Source organism: Camarhynchus parvulus, chromosome 2 (assembly GCF_901933205.1).
Source record: "Camarhynchus parvulus chromosome 2, STF_HiC, whole genome shotgun sequence".
Classification (NCBI taxonomy): Eukaryota; Metazoa; Chordata; class Aves; order Passeriformes; family Thraupidae; genus Camarhynchus; species Camarhynchus parvulus.
The window spans coordinates 64606646-64627262 of record NC_044572.1 but is presented as its reverse complement, the minus strand read 5'-3'; the positions used below and the strand labels follow the sequence as shown (position 1 = coordinate 64627262).

At 44.9% G+C, this 20617-nt stretch overlaps 1 protein-coding gene across 5 annotated transcripts in view; it reads left to right on the top strand.

Annotated features, from left to right (window-relative positions):
• Positions 1 to 20617, top strand: part of HIVEP1 (HIVEP zinc finger 1) — a 131896-nt gene that overhangs the window by 6714 nt on the left and 104565 nt on the right. Inside the window, exons 1-2 of one of the 5 annotated variants that reach the window (XM_030943327.1) lie at positions 3580 to 3837; positions 8067 to 8213. In XM_030943327.1, the coding sequence (XP_030799187.1) occupies positions 8174 to 8213 (40 nt within the window). In that variant the 5' untranslated portion in view covers positions 3580 to 3837; positions 8067 to 8173. The other 4 variants (XM_030943324.1, XM_030943326.1, XM_030943323.1 and 1 more) reach the window with 4 other exon arrangements.

The window sequence follows — 20617 nt, the reverse complement described above, 5'->3', positions numbered from 1 at the left end:
TTCTTGTCTGAGATGCTCTGATATCATTAAGATGAACATGATATAAATAAGTAGATATGGTATCAGTGACATTGAAGTCCATTGAAACGTTTGGTTAATAATACCTGGAAAAAAGGTGAAGCTCTGTCAGTGAACTGTGCCCTATATCACATGATTAACCTGAAGCTGGACAGATTTGTACCTGTTCCTGGCCACAGGACTACCAGGTACCACCACACAGAGCTGCAGTGTATATGCATAAATAAAAAGGAAGCTTGTGCCAAAATTCTTCGATGGAACAGTTTGCAATATTTAATACCAGTTTCTCCAAATCAGAAAGCACCGAGCCCACTTATGGGACAATGAAAAGCAACCCATCTTCAGGACATCCGGAGAAGGGTGGAGATGAAGGATATTGCCATGCAAAGTGTCCCAATGAACACCAGCTTCTTGTTTGGAGCTGCAGGCTGTGAGGAGTGGTGCATGACCAGGTCCCTGCGTGTTGCCTTTGCCTACCTCCAGGAAAGCGTCTGGCTGCTGCTGACAAGGGAGAGCTGTGAATATCTGGGGTGACAGCTACTGCTACATAAAAGGGGAAAGGGACCTCCCCTCACATCAGTGGTTCCTGCCCTATCTCTCCAGCCCCGCTGCAGGAATGGCAAGCCCTAGAAAAGCTCTAAGCACACGCTGGTACCTGGTAAGCCAAGATCCTCTGACTTTTACATGTAGTGCTCAATGAGAAGCCTCAGAGCATAAGCTAATAGACAGCAGTTCTTTTAGTGAAACCTTTATGTTAATTCAATACAGACTACTTATGGAATTTCCCTTCTCTGAGAAAATCTCAACTTCTGTAGAGAACAGCACTCAGTCTTGTTCTTTCTCTTTTCAGAACTTCAGAAGTTCCCTCGAAAATTCCCTGAAGCCTTAATAATAATGATTCTCAGTTGCATGTCAGGATGTAATGTACAATGTAAAGTTTTCACATTTGACGCTCAGCATAGTTAAATTTACCACAGTGCTTCACATTCAATTTATCCCAAGAATTCTATCAAAATCACATACTGTTCAACTAGAGATTTATCATGGGGTGCTTAACAATGAATTATTCAAGACAGCCTAATGTATCGTGGTTTCTTGAGAGCCTAATGTGTGTATGTGTATATATTTATACATAAAATACCTGTGAGCCATTACAGAAAACCAGTTTCTGAACGAGGTTTCAAGAGTAAAACAAGAGGATGTTTAAAAATAGGTGTCCTCCTGAAAATACAGCGGAGTTTTAAAGAGAAGAAAACCTCAATAATCTTCCTTGTTCAGCTGTACACATAGTCATTTAAAGAGGATCTATATCCTGCAGGACTCCTTTTAGGTGAAATTTTAAAAGTATCTAAATTCTGCAGTGAAGGTGGTGTGGTTTTTTTTTTTCCCTATGTGCATATTGATGTGGCATTTAAAATCTCGCTGAAAAGTTTTAAAGAATTTCCCTCATTTGCAGGTTTGAGAAGATTACTCTGTGCCTCCTACTAGCAATCATCCACAGTATTTTTCCCAAAGTACTTTACTGAGTGGGTAAGCACTTCCTTTTTACTGATGGAAAAACAGACAAAAAAAGATGAAGTGGTCTGCCCGGGATAAACAGCTTGGTATGCTGCCTTTTCAAAGCCCTTGGGATTGCATTTTTTACCTGGCCAGGGGGCAGCCTGCTGGAACGACATTGAACTGTGCTCAAGGCAGCCCTTTGGCCCTTAGCTGTGCTCGCTGGAGTGGAACAGGTTGAGGAGAGTCCCCAGCTCACAGCTGCCTCTGGCTGATTTTTCAGATGGCCCTGGAAATAATCCCAAGGGGCCAGACTTTCAGTTCTTGATTTTGTCCTCTGACCCAAACTGACTTTGGGATGACTGGTTTTATGTTCAAGGGAGGATCAGCTGCCACCATATGATACACATCCCTGAGGACCTGTCTCCTCTTTGACACCTCATTGAGTCTTTCTTGTTAAGACAGTTGTGCTTGTCTGTTAGAGGAAGGGCACTTATTATATTCCTGTGCACATAGGTGTGGTGAGAGGGCTGGGTTTTCACTCATGGGTGGGAGACAGTTTGACTACTTCTAGCAGAAGAAACCTTTCCTGCTGGCTGCAGTGGGTTTGCTATGGTCTCATTTCAACTTGCAGGCTGGAGCATCTATTTTGAACTTACTCAGGTCCTTGTGAAAAGATGAGTGACCTAGAACTGCCTTTGGCACCAGCAGCAGCTGTGATGGCTCCTTCTTCCTAAGGCACCTTGTGAGGAAGGGCCAGTATCTGACACTTTCTCCCTGATGACTCTGGTGACCACAATCTGAGGCTTCCAGACAATGAGTAGCAAAGAAGGATCTAGATGCTATGTGTCCCAGAGGCCTGCAGGACAGACTTCAAGGGACAGCTGAGCAGAACAAGTAGAGGCTCAGACCTAGCTTCAGAGGTTGCGTGGTCCTGGGTTTGTGACTGGTGAGACTTGGTACACTAATTTAAGCTTATGGCACCTGTAGGATCATATTCATGCTGATGTGTTTAGGATAACAGCAACTCTGTTCTTTAGCAAGTCAGAGTCCCAAGTCTAAAAGCCAGACAAAGGAAGAGCAAGGTGGGGAAGGGGGGGACAGACAAGGGACAAGACAAGCACTGTCTCTAGCAATAAAGAATCGTCATTTGCTTGTCCAATAGGAGCAGCAGAACACATTTCTCCTGAAGATACTCTTTGAGGGTCTGATTTTTCCAGGAATCTCCAGTTCAGCAATGAATACTATCTCTTGCCCTAACCACCAGTTGCAAACTAGCCAGGGATTTCACTTACATTTATTTGCCTCCCGTGTTGGCTCTGGGCAGGACATAGGACAGGTTACCCACAGCAGAGAACCTGCCACCACTGTAAGCTGGAAGTGTTCTCAAGGTATAATTTAAGTGAACTCAAGAGGAAAAATAGCCCAGAGACAGCGCCTGTGGCCAAAAGCTCTGGCAGAAGTGGTGTCATGTCAGTCCACAACCATGCAGCGAGCTACTCTGCATCTTCCTGCCTTGGTTTCTCCCCTGTGAAATGGAGATTAAAATACTCATCTGTCTTACGAATATGATTAAATGTAGGTTGAAAGGACTCCCTGTAAAAACCTTGAAAACTCTGAGAATGGTGGTCCTGTTTGCTTAAGGCACGATCTGGTCTGGACAGGGGACGCCAAAGGGAAGGAGGTAGCAGGGCCAAGGTGCTCACAGCTGAGTACACAGACTGCCAGGGGAGTGCAGGCACAGGAGGAGGGAGAACACGGAGGTGATGCAAGAAATATTTATTTGGGTTTGTTTGCTAAAGACATCATGTACTGGATTCAAAAGCAAAACCCGATCGAAAACCCAAGGGGCAATGAAAAGCTGCCAACACTGCTTTTCGGGGAGTTTGGGTGACAAAAGAAAAAAAAAAGAAAAAAAAGAAATGCCAAATTCCCCTCCTCAGTACCCAAAGCCCATCCCGGGCCCCCTCGCCTTTTGGAGGGCGGCCCAGCGCTCGCTTGCCAGTGGTGTGGGAGAAGGGAGGGCAGCCCTTGGCCGGGTAGTGTGACCCGGCACGGCGAGCGCACACGCACACAGACACACGTGTGTGCTGTGCACACACACCCCCGCAGCTGATGCAGGAAACCAACCGCGGCAGCACAGCCCCCACCGGCAAAACCCGCGTCCCGGGCCAAAAAAGGGGCGCCGCGGCGGAGAGCACGACGCGCCTCCTCCTCGTATTTCCTCCCCCGCCCACTTCCAGCGGCGGAGGGGCTCGCTGCCGCCGCCGGCTGCCGCCCGGGATGGAAAGTTGTAGCCGCGGCGGGATGCGCGGCGCGGCGGTGAGTTTCCCCGGCGGCGCCGGGGTGCGGCGGGCTGGGCGGGCGGGGGCGCGGGGAAGCCGTCCGGGCGGGCGGCAGGGAGGAACCTCCGGGATCTCCGCGTCAGCCCCGTCTCTCTGCGTGTCCGTCCGTGTGTGTGTGTGCGCGCCCGGCCGTGCCGGTGCCCCGGGGGCCGGGCCCTGCCAGGGGGAGCGCGACGCGCACCGCGCAGCGCCCCGAGCGGCGGCGGCGGCGGCTTCGGCCGTCGGGGGGAGGCGCTGCCTCGTGTCGCGCCGAGCGGGGACCCCCCCTGAGGAGACCCCCGGGAGCCGCGGCGGCGAGGTGCCCCCTGCCTCGGGGCAGGAGCAGGGGCCGGGGCGGCGGCGCCCGGGCAGTCCCATCGGTGAGAAGGAGGAGGAGAAAGAAGAGGGGGAGGAGGAGGCGGCGGGACGGCAGCAGCAGCGGCGGTCCCCCGGCCGTGCCTCCCCCACCGGGCCGCGAGGAAACCCCCTCGGTGACCCCTCCCCCGACCCGGGGAGGGGGCGGGACCGGGAGACCCGGTGACGTCACTGCTCCGGCCGCGCTTCCTGCAATAGAAAGTGAGAGAAGGTAAAACACCCCCCGCCCCCCCGCGCTCCCCCCGACGGTGACCGGGGCGCCGGGGGGAGGGGCGGGGCGGGCCCGGCGGGGAACGCGGCTCTCCCCGAGGGGACCCCGGCGGATGCGCCGAGCCCGCCCGTCCTCCCTCCCTCCCTCCCTCCCCGCCGGGCCCGCCCCGCCTCTCCCGCCTGCCAGGGGAGGCTCCCACTCCCCCGCCCCCCGTTCCCCCGCATTGTGTCCCCCCCCGTCCCCCGCCCCACGGCCGAGGGGCAGGGCCGCGATGGGGGCTCCCGGGTGGGACGTGGGGGATGGGGCTCCCGGAGGAGGGGTCTGCTGCCGCGGGGGGCGGGCGCGGCCGGGGGCCGGGGGGCTGCGGAGCGGGGCCGTGCCGGGGGGCGGCGCCTTGGCCGGCCCGGGGGACGGTGCATGGAGGAGGGGTGGGTGCCGCTGCCGGGCTCTGTGTGTGCGTGTGCGTGTGTGTGCGGGCGCGGTGGCGGCTGTGGCGGCGGCGCTGGGTCATGTTTGTGTTTGAGGTTGTCAAGTGAAGGAGGCTCCCGGCCCCCGCTCCCCCCGCTCTTTCTCTCTCCCTCCCTCCCTCTCCCTCCCGCCGCCGCCGCCGCCGCCGCGCGGGGTCGCCGCGCTCCCCGCCGCTGCCGCCGCCATCAGCCGCCGCGCCGGCCCCTCCGCCAGGTTTGCAGCGGGCCCCGCGGGGAGCGGGAGGGGGCTCGGGAGGCGCTGCGGGGACCAGGGTGCGGGGCGGGACGGCCGCCCCCCGCCGCCCCCCTCGGCGTGGAGCTGCGGCAGCCACAACACAATGTGTCCTCCACCGGCGACGGGGGGGGAACGGGCGGGCGGGCGAGGACGGGGAGGACCGCAGGCCCCGATCCCCCCCTCAGCCCACCGCGCTCCGCTGCAGCTCCTCCGGGACGCGCGGGGACTCCGCGCTCCGGCTGCGTCCGCGCTGCCCCCGGGGGTGCCGGTGCGCCCCGGCTCCCGGTGGGCTTGTCCGGGCGTCCCCCCCCTTCGCCCCGGGTCTGCAGCCGGGGTTTCGGGGGCACTGGGAGGCGCGGAGCCCCGGCCCGGCTCCTCTCGGCCCCGCCGCCGTCCCCGCTGGGTGCCGGGCCGCGGCCGCCCCCCGTCCCTCTGTCCCCCTTCCCCCCAACCCCCCCGCGGCATGTGTGCAGCGCTTTGTTCGGTGCGGCGTTGCAGAGGGGTTTTCCCAGGCTCCTCCCTCTTTATTCATTCATGGATTTTTTGCCTCCCTCCCTTCCCCTTCCCTTCCCCTCGCAGTCCCGCTCGCACATACCCGCGGCTCTCCGGGCCCCGCGGTGGGCTGCCTCCCGCCCCGCTCCCCCATTTCTGGGTGGATACGGGGGATGTGACCGCTGCGATCGCAAAGGCCCGTTTCTCCCTCTCCCCTTTTTTTTGGTTTTTTTTTTTTTTTTCCTTGTTCAAGCAAGGAGAGAGGGAATGACTTTTGGCGTGGGTCCTGCTCGGTGTTTCCGCCGTGGCTCTCACACGGCCATCTCTTCCCCGAAAGAGAGGGTCCTGCTGGCGAGCGGGGAAGCTTGGTGGCATTAAAGCGTCAGTAGGATGTCATTTGTGCTGCAGGAAAGCGTCGGGAAGGGGCTCCCGATTTACGGAGACACCGGGGGATTTCAAACTCTCGCTCCGAATAACTTGTGTAAAGAAGTGACGGTGTTTATTAGCGTCTTTAAAAACCTCAGCCCAGCCCCAGGGACTTTCCCAGTCGAGCCAGAGGAAAGGGGGGGCACTGGGGCTCAGGGAGTGCTGGTCGCTTCAAGCCATCCAGCCACTTTTCTCCATTTCCATTTCGTGCCTAAGACCTGGAAAATTGACCTGTTAGCATAAGGTTTTATTTAATTTCTAAATATTTCTGTTATGCTTGCAGATAAACTGGTATGAGTTAACAGCTTGACAGGCACTGTGCTCTGTTTCGGATTTTTTCCATCTTTTTCCTTCAACGTGCAGTAATACCCTAATGAAGAATCATTTAGTCAGAATAACATTTTCCAGCTTTCCTTTGTGTCAGCTGCAGTAATTTTTTTTTCCCTGTTTGGGTCTTTTTATGCAGCAACAGACAAAAGAAACATTAAAAATTAATGATTATATTCCTCAACAGTATGTAGACTGAAGGGGTGGTTGGAAGTAGTCTATTTTAATTGGGTTTGAATTAAATTTTCTCAAAAACATAGTTGCCTTGAAAAACAATGTAAGTGCCCCTAAATTAATATTACAACAAATGCTAAAAACTCTACATCCTTCCTCCTTCAAACAGCTGTCCTTTATCACTTTGCCTATATTAGGGGCCATTCCAAAGTTCATACTATTTTAAAAAACATTCTTCCTAATGTTCACTAAAAAGAAAAATCTGTTGACATGAAGCAGAATTACTTTAAAAAGAAGCAGAAACTTGTTATTTTTTTAATTTTGTTTAGATGGAAGAGTGTAATTACACCAGTCATTTTCTTCTTTAGGTTCTTGTGTGTAAGTAGTTTTCTATAGGTCTTTGAGAGATTTCACATCCTGTATCAGAAAGTGAACAAAACGCTCATTGAACTGTTAGCAATTCCTAAGAATGTCTGAAAAGTAAGAAAGTGCAGGTAGGTCAAGAGCTAGTGTGATCCTCAGCTGTACACTGATATTTCAGCAGAACTATCCTATGGGGAATTCTTCCAAACTTACATGCTGCATGTAAGGATTCAGTCGGTAATGTTACAAATAGGGTGATGCTTTGTGTGTTTGCCCTTCCCTCTGTACTTCCCCCACCGAAGCTGAAGATGTGTATCTGAAAGCCAGATGCCAAATTTTGTTTAACTTTTTGGATTTATTTGCATGAGACAAGGATTGTTGGAAGATGTTTTCTGGCTAGAAAACAGCTGACAAATGTGGAAAAGTGTTTTCGTTTTCTCATGCTTCCTGAGTAATCCTAAAAGGAGTTTCAGCCTCACGTGGTTTTCTTAAGATACTGGAACGCTTGCCTCCATAAAACCTGTTGAGGAATCCGTTCAGTGCAGGTTGTGCAGCCGCCCTGGGAGCTGCAGGTTGAGCTCTGGGTGGCGGGAGCCCGGGGCAAGAGGCCGGGAAGTGGTGCCGACGCTTTGCACAACAAAGGGCACCAGGATCTGTGGCCCTGCCAGGGGACAGGGACACAGCGGGAACCCGGGACTCAGCTGGAAGAACCCCGACTCTGGCACGCATAAGTCTGGGAGGGTGTAACAGCCCAGGGGATCCTTGAGGATCCCTCCTCTGAGGCACCAGCTTGGGCTGTTACTCTGTTCTTGCACCGTGAAAAAATTACTTAAAGGGACCAGGGGGCTGTGACTCTGCTCTGGGAAACGTGGGTTGAGCCGGCAAGGAAATCTTGTCTGACTGTGAGAGTGGAGAGTGGAGGGAGTCAAGCCTACTGTGAAAAGAATTCGGTCCCAGCAGTGTAACTCTGGTGGTCGGAGTGTGACTGCCAGGGTGGCTCCTGGGCTGTCAGACAGGAAAGTTTCCTTAGCAAATCATAGGTGCAGAAATATTTCTTGCTAATTTCCATAGTCATTTGAGGATGAAAGGGATCAGATAGGTATCTTTGTTTTTCTTATTGATGCCTACATCTCATAACTTTCTCTCTGTTTTTTTAGCATACGGATTAACTGAGCCCTTTGACAAGTTTATGGAGCTGCCATCTCTCTGCTTGCTGTACTTTCCGTTTCTGAGAGGAGAAAGTGGTGCATGAGATTAGAGGAAAATGCCTCGGACAAAGCAGATACATCCCAGAAATCTGAGAGGTATGTAGCTCTCAGTTGAGAAGGAAAAGCTCTTGGGAAACTCGGTTGCAGTTTCAATTATGAGGTTAAAGGAATATGTATTTAAGAAGTTGGTTTTGTTCCAAAAGTAACTTGTAAGCAAGTTTTAGGAGTTGTCTGTGAGACCGCTCTGATTTTCACAGAGAAATAACTGGAAGATGTCCTTATTCCTGCAGTCTGTGTACTTGACAGCATTCTTGATATTCTCCAGCTTACAGCAATAGCCAGCATGAACTTTGAAAATGCGAAGGAAGAAGCAGTTTCCTTATCAGAGAATTTACAGTTGAAATACAGGGGGAGGTGGGAAATGGGTGTGACATGGCAGAACTTGACGTCCTGCAGCCGGTAGTTGTTTTTCTTTAATAGTTGTCAGTTTAGTTTGCTTTTGAGGGGATCAAAACCTCCTCCCATGCATGGCTTCGCACTATTTGTCTATCACCTGTCACCCATGCTACCTTGAGTATTGCTAGGTTTGACTTTGGTCTCTTTGCTCTCCTGCCTTTGCACAACCACATGGTAGCTGGGCTGTAAGGGGCAAGCAGGTGAGAAAGCTGCTTTGCAAACTGGCAAGCTTACATGTCCTGGCATTTCTTTGAACAAAATCCCAGTTCACTTTACCAATCCCGTGTGAATGTGACGAATCTGATCCTATGCATATTTGTTACTGCCTTGGTAGAAGTGGCCCTAGAGGAATTAAATGAGAGGAAAAATGCAGGTCAGTTGAAGAGCAGACATCCGTGTTGAAGGAGAACACGCTTCCATCCCTGCCCTTTTGCCCAGCTTTTGGAAGAACATGCTTCCACCTGCACCCTTACATGTAGCTGTCATCAGCTTTTTTTCAGGTTAATTTTACAGTTGCAGTACGGAAGCATCCCTTCAGAGGAAAAAAGCCATTACAAAACCACAAACATCGACATAAAGCTTTAGGGGAAGGAACAGCATTTGATTCTGGTTTTAACTTTTTTATGTCAAAACACAGCAAACATTCTCATGTGTCTCAGTTAGTTTACAGTTGAGAGTCTCTCAAGGGCTTGTGCATACAGCTGTATCTGAGGCCTCATGTTTGCAGACTGTTGTCATTGCTACCACTAATAGTCTCTGCTGGAGAAGACATTTTTGCAGTGTCTTTATTCAGGAAGTGCTGAGTAGCATTTTGGTGTGATGGATAAACCTCTCTCACAGATCAGGAATTTTGCATTTCTCCTTCTTACAGGACGTGAAGTAATAAATCAGAGCTGAGTTTTCAATATTGCTGCTTACCAAGTTGCTGACATAACTGAGCTTATGTTTTCTGATCAAATATGATACTGATCTAATTTTAGTACTCTGACTGATATCTACTCTTGTATTGCTTGAAACTTAATAGGAGTTAAATCTATTGTAAAGCTGTCTATTCACTTAAATAAATAATCTAATTAAACTCCTTAATTGTGTAAGAAATTAGTTGCCTTTTTTTTCCTTGCATAATTTCTCCAGTCATTTAGCTTTTATCAGCCCCATTACAGCAGTTTTCATCAGTTCCTATTTTTCTGCAACTAATGGAGTTCTTGAATGAATTGAGATGGGTTAAATGTTGGGAAGGGAAATGGCAGTGTATACAGCAAGTCCATAGTTAGAAATTATGCTGGAACAGCTCAATGATTGTCAAAACTACACAGGTTGCTGTAAACTTTAACACCTTGTGAGCAGATATTACTACTGTCATGGGTTGTTAGAGGTGAAGTGATTTGAAAAATCAGTTTACTTCTCATTAGTTATACACAATTTCTAGTCTAGATAATGAAGAAAACTGGATTTCACTTTCTTTAGTCTCCTTATCGGTCCCCGAGAGCATTGCAGAAAATACTTGCTTTGAACCCTCAGTTTGTGCTGGAACTTGAAAAAACTGAAAGGTTTCACAGGTCTGTTTTCTGACAGCTTATTTGTGCATATGCAAAGTTAGACACATCTTAAATTGGTGCTATTAATTAACCATTAAAACTTTTTAAAAAGGGTGGTTTAGCATGTGGTTTAATCCATGAAATTGGTATTGATGACAACTAAGTTTGCAAAAAAGCATAAATGTATATGGTCAAAGGTGAAACTCAGCTAACTTGGTAACCAAAACAATATGTTCTGTAACGTTTGAAACACAAAGGTGTAAGATTAAGTAACATGTGTTTTTACAGGTTTTTAGGTTAAAAGCTATTTTTACATTATCTAAACCTGATTGTCACCTTTTGTACTATGTACAAAGAACACTCCATGGCCTTACCTGGCTTCTCCTTCCCTGCTGCCAGCTCCTCTCATTGCCCCATAGCAATCAAATTGCCAACAGCTTTAACTAGACTTGCTCAGAGCCCATCAATGTTTAACTTTTTTGGAGATCACTGTTGAACAACCCTTGAGACTCTCTCTCTATGCTGTTGTGCATTAGATGAGTTATTTGGGTTGCACTTGCAGTCCAAATCAGCCTGGACAATAAATGACCAAGTTCAAGAACCTAAAGTATTTTCCCTTAAAAAAACCCCAACACAATCCTTCTCTCCCTTTCTGCCAAGAAAACACGCAGGAGAAAAACCACCATAGAGATCCCCCACGCACACTCCCATTAGTTAATTTGAGTTTTGCTGCAATGTAGGAATAAGTATTGAAGGTTTTAATATTGGCTGTGTTTACTGTAAGCAACCTTATTGTCTGGGGAAAATAAAGTAACATTGTTTAATATAGAGAGCTAAATTTAAGATTTTGTTAGGAAACCTTAAGGCTCTTTGTTTTCTGTCATGGCTTGATTTTGCTCGTTTTGTATATTCTGTGAAATCTGACAGCCTTTGGCAGAAAAGCTGCCACCCTAAAGTGTTAGGATCAACGAAGATCCTAATATTCTGAAGATTTCACTGTCTGCTTATAGATGATTGAATATAGTGCTATACTGACCTGATTTTACAACAGGAAAAGAAACCTATATAAGCAAGATGGGGTATGGGAAACATTATTTTGCAAATAAAAACTAATATAATTAGTTGGCCATTTGTTTTCGTGAGTGTATTAGTGACATGACTTTGATGCCTGTTTGCATCTGAAAGAGCATATTGAATCTGAAGGTACCACTAAGACATGTGCTGTGCTGCCCTTGTTTCATTAGGCTGTTTTGTCACATCAGCCTTCCCTGCTCCTCCCTGCGAATGCCTCCCTAACGTGAAGCACATTGTCATTACCAGCGGGCTGCTTTGGTAAGAGGAGTCATGCACAGTGTCAGGCTGAGTCTCCTGACCAACTTACAAGTCGTTGTCATCCCCAGCAGTGGGGCTGAGAGGCTAAAATTTGAGAGAAATTACAGTTTCCACTTCTCAAAGAAAGGTGTGGATTGGATGCATGGAAGTTCTGGAGAGTGTTTAGTGGTTTCAGAGGTGAAGGCCAAAGGTATGGGTGGGAAAAGCCTGGCATGGGTTGTCCGTCAGTGATGTGACTGGAGCTGAGTTCATAAGCAGGTGTTCCTGATGTTGTCCTAGTCTTTTAAATATTAAGGGTGTGTATTGTGTTGCTAATCAAAAGCATCATCATTCCTCCTTCAGAAAACAAAAAGGGAAATATTTGCAAAAGGGGAAAATACCTGTCTTGCTCAGACACCAAGAGGTCTCATTTTCTTATTTTTCTTTACTGTTTTAGCTCACTAAAACTAACAAAAAGACTCCTTTGCATGTATTTACATGGCCAATTGATCCACACGTGTAACAAAATATTTCACGGAATCTGTAAGGTATTCCCAGAAGTACAGTTACTTTAGAGAATCATGCTTTTAGCAGGGCTGAGTGGGCTTGGTTTGTTGTCAGACGGTTGTGAGGATATAGAAGGAAAAACTGCTCATGTTTTTGTTTACTTAGAAGTACCCAATTGCAGAGTTTAAAATGAAAAGTTTTGTTATGTGTACCCTGTTTAGCACAGTGCTGTGATTCACCAAAACAAAACAGTAACAAATATTTTGAATTTTGTCTCTTTCTTGATAAGCTTTCTGTTATTTTTTCAGAAGACAAGTTGTTGCTGTTTTTGCTTCTCAATCAAGTATTTCTCTTTGGAAACAATGGCAGACAGGCCCATAATGTTCAACAGCCGCTTCCAAATCTTCTAGTGCTTTGCATTTGATCAGGAAATGCAAGTATAATATAAGTAACTTTGCTGAATAGGTTGATAGCTTTGCAATAATCTAAAAATCATGCTTAAGTTTGCTGGAAAGCTGTGTGTTTAATGGCTTTAAAATGTCCAGAAGAGCTGGGCATCTTCTGCTTCTCAAGTGTGAATTAACAAACTCTCTCTGTGTTGTTTTAAGATTGTAATGTGCTTTTAGTGCTGAAATAGGTCTGTCTGCGTTGAAAGCTGACAGATTGATATTCCTTATTAGTGTTGGTTTTGTAGTCTGTGTAAGTTATGAATAGATTTGTGTGCTGTGCTTTATTCATGATTTTCATCAAATGACTTAATAAAAATATTGAGCTTTCTCAAGGCATGCTTCTAGAATTTGTGCTTGCTTGAGTCAAAAGAAGTGCAAAAGCACACTTGACTTTTGGGTCTTTGTATTGTTTCTGAGACAAAAAATGATGCCTTAGTTTAGGATGTTCCAGAGGGGCTGCTGGTGCAGTATTAGTACATCAGAAGTGCTGGTGGTCTGTACTTTGTAGCTTACTTGGCATCTATAAAGGTGTTACATATGTGTCTTGCCTAAGTTTCTGGAGCAAGAGTGAGACACAGGTGGAACAAGAAATCAGTTTTGACTTGGTGACTTTGCTACAGAAAATATCCCATGATTTGGCAGCAGTTTTTGTTTCTGTATGTCAGATAGTTTTGTATAATTTCTTCTACAAGCCAAATCTAAGCTCCAGACGTCTCTCATGAAGGTAGAGAGAATGCATGGCTCTATTGATTTATCACCGACTGAAGTACCAGCAGATCCACCTGTAATGCAGTGAATAGACAGATCTCTTGTTGACCACAGAAGTACTCTCTTCCTGTGTGTCTTGAGTTTCTCTTTTGGGATGTGGAAGGATAATGTTTCTTTTTTTGCTTTTTTTTTGTCTTACTGGTTAAAGGTGTAGATCTTTAGTCTGCGTCTTATGGTGTGTATGGTCCAGCATTTTGCAAATTGTATATCAATGTGCTTGCAGACCTCAAATTTTATTGTAATGTGAATGATGTCTAAATGCAATAAACTGTCCCACATACTCCATGGTGTAAGAAAGGCTATGTTTAAAGCTGCAATTTGCCACCTTTTCCAATCACCTGTATTGCTTCTGTCTCATTGTGCCATGTTCCCAAATTTGATCATGTGTTTTCAGCAGGGTGTAGACCTATTCACTGCCAGGATGGTTGGGGTCTTTTGTCAGTAGCCACAGCTGATGGACAAAAGCCTGTTGAGAGTGGATTGCAAGAGGGGAGAGAACAGTAGGGTGGATAACACTGGTCACTGTTGCCTTGAGACAGGTGTGTTGAATTTCTGCCTCTACCACTGAGTTGCTTGTGTTGACACTGAGAGATTCTGTTACACCAAACCTTTGCAGCCACCCACTAATAGTGAGTGCTGCACTTTGCCTTGAGATACCCAGGTACAAGTTCTGAGTTTATGCAACAATAGTTGTTCCACTATAGTGACAGTTTGGTGCAAAATACTGCAAAAGTGCAAAGGACATTAAAAAAATAAATCAAGGACTAGGTGATGTAAGCTGAAGATCCAAAATTAGCCAACAATTTTGGCATATCTTTTAATCTCTCTCTGTCTCTTAATCTCTCTATGCCTCTGTTTTCTGCTGTAAACTGAAGATACCAGTTCCACATCAGCTTTTAATGACTCAGAAGATGAAGTTGTTAGTGTTGTGAAGCAGACACTTGGTGGCTAAATAACGGAAAAGATGATGAAGAAACTGGTAGTAAACAGAGCCAAGCAGTGAGCACAGCTCAGTTTGCAACTGGCTTCGTTTGCATAAACACCCTTGCTTTTGGCATCCTCCAAGTTCTTGCTGCTTCACCTCACAGTCTTAACATTTAGAAGGTATTCTTAAAGCTTACTTCTTAGCTTCTGAAATACCAAACTAAAACCCCAAGACATTCCACCATATTGAACCACAGAGTTCTTCTGTGAGTCATCATCGACGTTTTAGGACCTCAAGCTGCAGCGCAGGTTTCTGTTGAGTGAGCTGGGCAGCTTGTGCTGGTGTGCCCTGCCTGGACCTGGCACAGGGCTCTGGAGAAAGGAATCTCTCCCATCAATGAGTGTTCGTCATCATGTGTCAGAGTTTCACACTGTTGCCGAGAAAGCCCCTGAAGCCGGGAGGGAATACTCACTGGCAGGAAAGGTCTCTAGAGAGGAACACATTTAATGTCATTTCCCAGTTGGTTTTGAGACTGGTTTAAGCCATTGCTGCTGGAAGAGGAGGTGGTGTAGTGGTCCTGCCTCCTGCCCACCTCAGATGCTTGTTGCCCTTCTTGCTTGTCTGTTTGCTGGCCCCACCGTGGAAGTAGTGGCACTCAGAGCGAGTTATGCCAGCATCATTATTTTGGGCTGGGTTGGTTGTTCCCTGATGCTGTACACCCTTGCTGGAGCTGGTGGCAGTGGCAGACAGGGAGAGACAGTGCAGAGGCAGGAGTTGCCTTGAGCCTCTTGCTTGAACTCACGGTGAAACTATGTTGTAAGCCTCTATTTGCCATCCGTGAGCAGCAGGCTTTTTAAAGCTTCTTTAATTGCCCAAAACCAGGTCTAGATTTTCATGAAGATAACAAAAGGTGTGTTCCCTGTTTCTGCTTTCTTTGCTTTGCTTTCCAGACCCCTCCTTCTACTGGCGAATTTCCAAACTTCACAAGTGATGCAGGTTCTTCATGGATGACTTTAGGAATTCTATTGTACTTGTAAGCCAGCAGGAAACTGAACTGGTCTCAGCTGACACCTTAATGAAAAATAAAATAAAACACTCTCTCTAAAATTTGGCATAGAGCTTTCATTCAGATTGAAAAAAAATCAGCTAAGATTTATCAAATTAATAAGGAGGTCCAGAAAACTAAATTTGATTGTAGCTGGCACTGACAGCTCTGAATATGTATAGATTTTTGCATATTCATGCTAAATATTGAGAAAAGAGAATTAGAATAATACAAAGAGGATCTGCTGGATATAGACCATGGTGAAAATAGGTGCTCTCAGAGGGAGTTAAAATAATAAGAAGGAGGAAGGTGTAAGAATGGTATTCCAGCTGACAGGATTGCAAAGAAATACCTGCAAAAATGTTGATAAAAAATGAAAGAATGGAGGAAGGAGCTTAGTTCTGCTCTTTTGCTTTCAGAAAACAACAAACTGTATTTTTATGGAATAGAAAACCATTATAATTGCAGTTAGATACCAGTCTTGAGCTGAAAAGGGATGGTCAAGGGTAATGTCAAAAAAATTGAATTCCTATGGAAACAAAAAAGTAGCAGTGAACTGGGTCTTGAAAGCTATGTGTAAGCCACTTTAGATTTCTTTCAGAATTCAGTGAAGTGGAAAAAGTCCACGTCTTTAAATCTGCATCACCTTTACATCTGTATCTTCTTTATTGCTAATTGAGCATGGAGTAAGAAATGCTACAGAATTTGACATTTGCTGAAGCATGAGCTCTAGTGTGTTAGGAAGGTCATGAAGAAAATGGTAGCTGTGGAAAGAGAAACAAAAAGTAAGATTTCAGCAGTTGTTCTTGCAAGTATTTCTATTACAGCAGGCAGTTGACCTTGGGATGAAACTAAGACCAGTCTTTTCAGACCAAGAACAATTATATTTTCTAAGAACCAAGCTTTCTTATGAGCATTTAGGAGAATATGGCTTTTTGTTTAGTTTTCTAGTTTTAGTTTAAATTCTCGCATCTCAGAATCCATATTTGGGTTGCTGTGTGTATGTAAGGTAACTTTAAATGGCGGGAGGGTGTGTGTGTTTGTGTGTAAAAAACCAAAACAAACAAATGAAAAACCCAGCAGCCACCACTAATATGTAACCATCTGAAAGAAACATGTAAATAGCGAAATTCCAGAGAACCTTGGTTAAGAGAGCCTTCTTGCAGATTTATGGTCAACTACAGCTTAAATGGCTGTTTTGAAAAAGGCAAAGGCTTGTGGTCTGGTGTTTTCACAATTGACTTTTTAGGGCTTCAGAACTATGCAAGTTTGTTGACTCCTGTCAGTATTTGCAAACTTTGAAGTCTTCAGTCCGCTGGGCTTTGCAGTTGTGGTAGTGTTACTGCCAGGTCTTATATCAGCCCAATAAACTATCCAAGAACATTGTTACCATTTAAAAATACCTTGTTCTAATTAATTCTCCTTAATAAAAATACCAGAGGAATAAATAACAAATAATAAATAATAAAGAAAGTGTTACTATGATTGAAAGGGCTTGTGTACCGAATACTTGCCTGCTGCTCCAGGTGAGGATTCTTACCTGTGGAAAGAATTCCCAGTCTTTAGCTGGGCGGACAGGCCTGCAGGACCTTGGGCTGGGAGCTCAGTAACACAGTTGCCTGTGTGTTAGGTGGGAGCATCTGTTTGACCTAACCCTTTGCAAAATTTTTTAGAAGATGAGAACTGGTTTTTTTCTAGCCACAGTCAGCTACTACATTCAAAACAATCACTCATAGCCTACCTTAATGTATTCAGGAAACTTTGCAAAAGACTGTTTTGAGAGTTACCTTGTTCTGTTTTGGTTTTTAATGCAGGAATTGTTCCCGTTCATGGTGTGTATTCTGAGTTTCTTCTTACAATCAGATATTTTGATTTCAAATTGCAAACTACTGTAAATATTTATGCTAGAAAACATAAAGGAGACTTCCTAGAGCCACACATTTTTAGAGAGCTGGTTATACCAGTACGGAGTTCTTAGGCTTGTTCATTCTTTGGTATGTTGGACTTCTGTGTTAAGCATTTTAGTTCAGAAATGGCTTATGAGATTATGGAGAGAGAAACTGGGGCTCTTAGTTGGAAAAGTAAGGTTTTCCTTGCTATGTTAAAACGAATGAATAAACTGGACTTTAGGTTTCCAAATCACATGTGTTGGGCAAAGTGAAGTCTTTCCCATCACTTGTTTAAATGTATCATAACTCAGAATATTTACATTTAGAGGAAGGAGGGGGGAAATAAAACACCATGGCAGATTTTTGGAGCCTTCAGTAAAATATTTATGGGGGAAGTAGGGAAGCTCTAGTTCAGTAGGTGAGGCAGTGCTGTTTGTTTTTAAAAGCTTTTTAAATGGCTTTAAAGCTTCTCTCAGAATGAGGCTGCTCAGAGACTATGCTGGCTTAGCAAATCCTGTACGACTTTTGGTTGCAGGCTGAAGAAGAAATCTCTTTGTAAGGATCCGCAGGTTTTGAAAAGCAGAAGGAGGATTTTTGCTAAGGCAAAGTTGAAAAAGTATCTGTATTTGAAAATTTAATCTTTATCATATACATGTGGCCAGTTCAGTAAACTGGACTTAACATCTTTGATTACCAACAGAAAGTAGAGAATGCATGTTCATATTTTAAATACCCATGAACTTTCTTCCCCCTGAATTCCTGTGTGTTTTAAAGATAAGTTCCCAGCAAGTGCCCTTTGTAAATTCCAGGATAGACCTCCTGAGCTGAAACTGGGAAAGGTTTGGAATGAGCTGCAGGGAGGAAAAGCAGCAGTGCAGCAGGAGCCTGTGGTGTAGTGTCGCTACAAAACAACTGTGTGTGTGTTCCTAGTTACCTATGAAATATGTGGCTTACTCCCTGCCAGCAGTGGTAGTCATGGAATATCCAGAGCACACCGCATGATTTCCTCTGATTTTTGGCCTAATTTTGGGGGCTGGGAAGTAGGGTAAGTTAATATTAAATGACATTGTTTTTAACTACTGAGCTCTGTTAAGTCAAATGGGAGATTGCAGGCCTGTTCTTACGCTAAAGGTTGCAATGCAGACAGAATACAGAGCCAGGAAAAAGAAAAAAAGTGTATGGAAGTGGCACTTAAAATATAATTGCTGTGGTGGTTTTGTGTTCCATTACTGTAAGGAATCTCTAGCCACCATGCTTTTTGAAGTGAAGTGCATGTCTCATACTCAGTAGATGTATGGATTTTACCTTCCTCCCTGCTTTAGGATTTCTTACAGAAATAAGTATTTCTGTCACAGGTCCATGGAGAAAACACAATGGTGTAGGTATTAATAGTGTTTCAAATACTATATTAGTATAATTTTATTAGAAGAATACCTAATATACCCAAGTGTTCCTATAATTCTTCACTGTCAAGAGGCAGAGCATGATATGTAGATGGCATAGTTTAATGCCTGGAATTGTAAAAGAGTGTAAGGGCAGTGCTTTTGTGGCCAAGAGGCAGATTAGGAGCTGTGAAAATACTAAACTTTATTGCAAGAATGATTTAGTCATTTTCAAACATATCTTTATGTAGTTCACGATGAGGACTTGCTGCATTTTTCTCAAGTATTGCATGTATTTGTTACAAGGTGTGATAGTACCCTTTTTTGTGTTAACAGTTTATGGAACATTTAATTTTGTCTTCCCCTGTTTTTTTTTTTTTTTTTTTTAAACGGCATACATTTCTGTGACAATAAAATATTGCATTTATTTTAGAACACTGCCTACGTGTGCTATATCCAGATATATGCGTCCATTAGTATGTTCAGAATAGTGTTTTCCTTACGTGCTTTTTTTCCCTTTCTTTCTTAAAATTCTGAAATGGTGATGTAACTTTTGGAGATATCAGGAGAAATTGCTGTTCTCATACCAGATAGTTTTCCTTTTGTCAGACTTAAGAAATGCAATTGGTCCTTAGTGCCCTTTCAGCAAGGTCTGGTACCAGAATTGCTGCAGAACCTGGCTACCATCCCTGTTCATGTACATGAAATCCATTGCTGCAGTGGAAGAAAGCATGCCAGTTTGTCTTGTTTGGCTCTAAAATGTGGGTCTGCCTCTCTGTTAAAAGGGTCAATCTTCTCTCTCTTAAGACTCATTACTTAGCCTAGAATCCTATCCTAGAGTGAGAGGGCATCACACACAGACACATGGGGCATGTACCAGAGCTCGTGGGACATTTTCATAGGCACCCAGGTGGGATGTGGGCTTGGCAAAAAACACATTTTAAACACATTTTAATTATTAGTGTTTCCCCAATATCTTATGACTGACTTTTATCATGCCTTTTCAAAAATAAATAAAGAGCATATTCTCCTTTAAGAATTTATTTTTTAACAGCTTCTTTTTTTCTTCTTCTTCTGTGCTTTTTTTCTTTTCTATGATTCTGCCAGCTAATGCAAGTATGACAAACAGTCTAATGGGCATCTAGGAAACAGAAAAATTCATAGTCTGGTCTTATTCCTGCCAGGTTTTTCCTTCTGTTTCAAAACCCAAAAAACCTTTGGTACTGAGAACATCTCAGACATTTCAGTTTGCTCCTTGAACAAAGTTGTAGATACAAAAAAATACAGTTAAAGCATGTTCTTCAGGAGTAACATCTGTATAGTGCTTTGAAAAAGCAGAACAGGAAGTTGGCTGTGGAGAAGCCAAGTTTGAAGGATGGGATACCTGTATGCAACGTGCTTGGGAAGCAAGGACAAGTAATGGATTTTCAGGATATCTGAAAACTGACCCCATTATTTTAGGCAGTGTTTCTACAAACAGTGTCTCCAAGATAAAAGAGAAAGTGTGCATATGGCTGCATTTCTCATAGATCTGTATAAACACATTTGGGACTGCTTGAAAGTGCAAAAAAAAAAATCCAAAACAACCAACAGGTTAATATTGGAATATTTTCCCAACTTTTACAGTAATTTTAGTTCTTTTATTCTTTTTTGGGGAAGGGGAAGGAGAGGGTGATTGACAGAGCAGTTCTCTCTGTTTTCCCATTTGTAGGAGATTGACATTCTGGCAGCTTTTCTTCTGAATGTTCAATGTCCATGCTTTAGCAAAACACTGATGAGATTTTCCAGTAGATCTCTTTAGTCAAAGGAAACTTGAGTGTGCTAAGCAGGCTGATGTGCCCCACATGCCTGGCAGACTCCTTTCTTGTGTCACTTTGTAGCCTCAGGGGTAAAAGATAGATTGAAGCCATTCGAATATATTTTCCTGTGGACCTTAGTATTGCCTGCAGTCAAGTGGTAAAATATTATAAATGCTGCTTGTGAATTTCTGATTTTCAGTTTGACTGCTAAATCATGATTTGCACAGCATGGCCAGTGATGGTCCTAGCTCACCAGCATTGGCCTTCTCTAGTTGGATGTATTAATTTATAAAAACTGTTAAAAAATACTTGGAAACAGGTGAGAATCTGAATATTAATGTCATACAAGTGGGAACTACTGGCCTGAAAAGGATGTAGTGGTCAGTGTTTTCCAGAGCTGAAAGTTTCTGGCTAACCACATAGTTCTGCAA